At 39.0% G+C, this 5,246-nt stretch overlaps 1 protein-coding gene across 1 annotated transcript; it reads left to right on the forward strand.

Annotated features, from left to right (window-relative positions):
• The first annotated feature begins 376 nt into the window (after positions 1 to 376).
• LOC101859267 lies at positions 377 to 1,480 on the forward strand. The gene has a single exon (XM_005107854.1). The coding sequence runs from the start codon at positions 377 to 379 to the stop codon at positions 1,478 to 1,480; it is 1,104 nt and encodes a 367-aa protein (XP_005107911.1).
• Positions 1,481 to 5,246: the final 3,766 nt, after the last annotated feature.

Genomic DNA, 5,246 nt, shown 5'->3' on the forward strand with positions numbered 1-5,246 from the left:
AAATAATGCTTTCCTAGTCCTTTGTTCCAAAAAATAACACATAGAGAAGAAATCTAAGTATTTGATGGGTTTCTTTCAAAGCTGCTATTTCTATCTTAGTTTAAGAATTTTATTTGTACGAAATGCACATGCATTCATTTACGAAGGCAACATTGTGAAATCTCTGTTATAACGAATTGGTGAGGAGAGTTTAAAGAACATCAATCTTGTCTTCCTCTTAACAGTGCAGAGATGATAACTAAGCATCATTGATCTTATCTGTATACATGTATTCGTTGTTAGCTGAGTTAACAATCACTCTTCATAGGGACACGTTCTATACGTTTTTAAAGCTATTTTTTTTTAGCCTGTCCGTGGTTACTTGAAAGTCGGAGACATGAGCACTATAAGTGACGAGGTGCGTGAGCAGATTGAGCTCTACATGTCCGTGTTGATCACAGGACCCTTGGCACTTCTGGGAATCGCAGCAAACTTGATCAACTTTGTCACATTTCTCAAACAGGGCGTAAAAGACTGTGTGTCTGTCTGTCTCCTCGCCCTCACCATCTCTGATTTCGGCAGTGTCCTTAATGGAGGGTCCATGCAAATATTCAATATCATCAAACATTTGGATATAGATTCCATCATTGATCCTTTTGCTTTTATGTTCATCATGGCTTACGGCTGTATCTTATGTTACGACATTTCCCAAGGGATCATCGCGTTTGTCACCCTAGAACGCTGCCTCTGTGTGGCGATGCCTCTCAAGTTTAAAGACCTCTTCACGTTTCGGAGATCTCTTTTCGTCGTGATTTTCCTCTACGCTTTCACTATAGCAGCATACGTCCCCCATTTTGTGACGAGCGGTCTACACTGGCGTCACGACCCCGTCACTAACTCATCCAGGATCTTTGTATGGTTGTCTGATAACAGATTCGAGATTGACCACTATTTAAACACTTTCATACACGTTGTAATGACCGCCTCATATCAGTTCGTCGTTCTAATCAGCACCCAGGTTATGGTCATTGGACTCAAGAGATCCTCAAAGTTTAGGAAGAGAAAGGAAACAGCCGACAAAGCTACTGGGAATTGCAACACGGCACAAGTGACATATAAGAGAGGAGACCATTCGATGAAAGACCATCAGGCAAATAGCCAAGATATAAAACAGATAGAAGCCCATCAAATGACAGATACCCAGACAAAAGACAGCTCTCTGACCCTCCAAAACCGGCGTGTGATCAAGACAGTGTCGGCCCTCGCGGTCATTTTTCTGGTGTGTAACGCCATCAGAATGGTGGTCATCTACACCTACATGTCTAATCCTGAGCTGGGTTTTTTCAAACGTTATCACAATGAGGTAGTTGTCGTGAACTTATTTCTGTTCTTGTCCCAGGCCATCAACTCTTCAGCCAACACTTTGGTTTACTACCATTTCAATCCCAGCTTCAGAAATATCTTCCGATCAGTATTTTGTAAATGTGGAAAAAATGGTTAAAATCGTTTTCGCAATGCCAGGTCTTGCTGTCTTAAATTATGTGAACATGTTATTAAGGTTAACGGGAAAAACTGTTATGTGTGAAAAGCTTGTTTTTCATAACGAGTGGAATTTTTCCTCACATCGATACAATTAATTAGATCAGTTAGGATGCTGATGAACGAAGCTAAAATGTATGTCGTATGTTTATGTGCTGGCCAACAGGCCATTAAGTCTTAGGTTTATAAAATTCTCAGACACACACGGAAGTGACATTTGAAGTTTGACTTTGTGTGAAATACTTTGCTCGTGTAATGTAGATGCTATTTAGATATTATGTGGAGGTTTTTTGAAAATGTTATACGTTTTTTTAATGTTATGTGGTGACTTTTTAAATGTTTTGTAGAGGCTTTTTAAGCGTAATGAGCTGTTGGCTTTTAGGTGGATAAAAACATGTCGTGATGGTGAGAAAAGCTAACTGGAGTGCCGATTCTTATAGTGTAGTTCATGTAACGTGAGCCTCAACACGAGCAATAACATCATGACAGAGCAGTATCACTTTTATTATTTTTTTGCATCCCTTTTAAATTAAAAAAAAGATAAGAGTTTGAATTTGCGGTGTACTTCCAAATTCTAAAAAATCGTGTTTTGAGATTTGGAAATGATTGGTGTTTCCATTTTCTCAAGGCAGAGTCAAGTCAACTTCAAAAGCGACAAGACTGATATCAAAACAACAACATTTACCATCATCTGTAACATAAGACAACGACGTGTGTGATAAGAACAAGAACTAAAAAAGAAAAAAAAATTAATTAAAAAAGACGAAAAAACACTGAGATGTGGACTTCAACCAAGTTTATTATGGATAGATGCAATCTTTGAACAATAAGTCAGTCACACTGATCGTTACTCAAATACATAACGAACATCAATGTGGTTTTACACTCGTGTTAAAAGTACAAAACACGAGACACAAAGATCACAGCAAGGAACTGAGCAACATTGGCAATCCAGGAACGATTGGAATGGGAAGGAATCTATTTTATTTCCTTTTGTAGTTTGTGTGGTTGTCAAGTTTAATAATGTTTGTATGCTTTTGGAAACCAATATTCGTTTGAGTAATTAATGAGAAAAGAGTCTCTTTTGTCTACACATAAAATATGTAAATAAGAGGCAGTGACGTCATTTACATATTATGACGTCATCTGTTTTGTTTTCCTTCCCGTTATTTCCCTCCTCCCAAGAAGGGGAGAAGCGCGAGAAGGCTGATCTCACTACCCAGACTGCTGCTGCTGCTGCTGCTTTTCTTGCTGCTGTGGTGGTGGTGATGATGGTGATGCTTGTGGCTGTGTCGGTGGCTGTGTCGGTGGTGGTGTCGTGAGTGGTGACGGTGGTGGTGGTGGTGTCGGCTGTGATGGTGACGTCCTGCGTGTGAAGTATGGAGGAACACAGCACTCAGGACGAGGAGGATGGAGAGAAGGAGGAGAGATTTGCTGATGGAGGCCATTCTGGGGAAGGAGAGATAGAAAAATGCAAACTGTGTTAAAACTTTTGTTTCGTAAAGCAAGAAAGAATCAACAAAACGTGAATATAAAGCGTGTCTTTTAAATATTATTAACGCAGTTCTAGAAGTAACAAGGCAACAGACAAACATAATTGATACGTGTCTTGGTTTTGATATCTATTTCAACTATAGAAACCTGGGTATAATAAAGAAATAGATCTAATATTATTGCTAAGTCAGTCAGTTGTTAACTTTGATTTTCTATTGGAAATCTATCCATTCATTTTGCAGAGATAAATTCCAGTTGTGGAAATCATAGAAGTGTTCCCACTAGGACCACCAACCAGTTTCACAAAGTTTCCTTATACGTTCAAAAGCGTGTGTTTCTAGCTCTATAAAGTGGCTCTTTAAAGTTCCCTTCAACAAGTTAGAAAATGGCCAGAAACATTTGTGAGGCGTGCTGACAAAACTGGTTACTTCTCGCAATCCACAAATAGAGATATTGGTCAAAAATCGACACTAGGGTCAAATTTTTAGATTTTCTATTAATGCCATATTCTTTAAGTATAACATTCCTTTTATTATTTCATATTTAAAAATTATAAAAACTTCACATATAAGCGTGATGTATCTACTTGAATAGGGCTCGAATCCGAGAAGTAACTCATTAGACTTTGTCAGCACGCTTCACATTTACAGAACGTGTACGTATGTACGAGTAGAAAAACAGCGAAGTTTTAAAGGACAAGACTTAGTGGTGTCTGACATTCTGTTCTTTTCCCCCCAAAAAACAAATTACATATGGAATACCCCTCGAGGATCGTGACAAGGTGGTAGATTTAAACCTAATCATGGAATCTTGACATACACGTAGCGAGTTTTCTGACGTCGCCTACACCTCTACTACATTCCTACCATCTTTTTGCTGCTTTTATTGTATTTTACTTTCTTTAACATCATTTTTAAAATCTCGAAAACGTTTCAATCTACTGTAACTATCGACTACAAGGTCTAAATGTTAGATGCGGTCTCACATTTAAAAAAACCCTGGAATTCTACTTGATAAAATGTCTAAAGATTTAACTTATGTTGGTTGCTGAAGCTTTTCGATGAAATAAACATTATTTTTGCTCATAGCTCATCTTCTGAAAGCACGCTTGACAAGATGTCTCTCTAAATGTCTCACCTGGTTTGCTGTGAATCTGAAACTGTATCCAAGCAGATGTGCCAAAAACTGCTAGTAGGTTAGTATGTCTTAGAACGATTAGAAGATGAAGATGAAGAACTGTCGGCCTTCCTTCGATTTATATACCTTACCCAACCCGGTTCGTCTTTTTGGGAGTTGTGTGTTTCTGTTTGTCTGAGAGTTTACATCTAGGAGTGTGTTGAAACCAGATCTCAGACAAGTTTTAAACGTCGTACAATGCATTCTGTAAAGCCGGCTCTAATTCACAGCGTGTTTACTTAATCTTAGTCAATGCTGCATCCGTAAGACCGGCTCTAATTCACAGTATGTTTACTTATTCTACGCCAATGCTTAGACCGATGTCTGATTGAGTCAGAAAAATAATGAAAAGGTCCACGCCTGCAAGCAGAAGATGCTCATTGCTCAGTAGGCTTTTACTCAGACAACAACAGAAGACTTCTAGGCCTTAGTTCAGTTCGGAGTACTACAATTCAGCACAACACAACGAGAGAAACCCGCTAAACTTTGACAAACGTAATGCCCTCTGTGCCCCAACAAAGACACTGTCTTCTATTTTGCTGGACCCTCTTCGTCATTCTTGTCTTAAACAAAATTAAATGTTCAGGAAGACCAGAGTCTCTTTTTATTTGCTATTGCACATGGCGCTGTCTCTCGATTTCTTTTTCATGCGGACTTCTTTTTTTCTTTCAATCTTTTTTCTTTCTTTCTTTCTTTTTTTCTTTCTTTCTTTCTTTCAAGCTATCTTTCCAGCTTTCTGCCTTTCATTCGTTAGTTCTGTCTTTCTCTATTTCTTTGTGTATCTCCCTTCTTATTCTTTCTTTCTTTCGTTCTCTCTTTGTCTATCTGTCGGTCTCCCTCCTTCTATCCCTCCTTCTTTCTGCATGAGGATGTTTGTCTCAAAGATCCCTCACTTTGTCTTTCTTTCCATCACGCTGGCTCAAGGGTTCCTGAATTTGTGTCCCCCCCCCCTCCACCGCCCCCTCGTTTTCTCTCTTTGTCTTTCCCAAAATCACCTCTCTCTCTCTCTCTCTCTCTCTCTCTCTCTCTCTCTCTCTCTCTCTCTCTCTCTCTCTCTA

Source organism: Aplysia californica, unplaced genomic scaffold (genome assembly GCF_000002075.1).
Source record: "Aplysia californica isolate F4 #8 unplaced genomic scaffold, AplCal3.0 scaffold00637, whole genome shotgun sequence".
Taxonomy (NCBI): Eukaryota; Metazoa; Mollusca; class Gastropoda; order Aplysiida; family Aplysiidae; genus Aplysia; species Aplysia californica.

Coding starts and splice junctions, on each gene's coding strand:
- LOC101859267 (XM_005107854.1), top strand. CDS start 377: ATGAGCACTATAAGTGACGAGGTGCGTGAGCAGATTGAGCTCTACATG.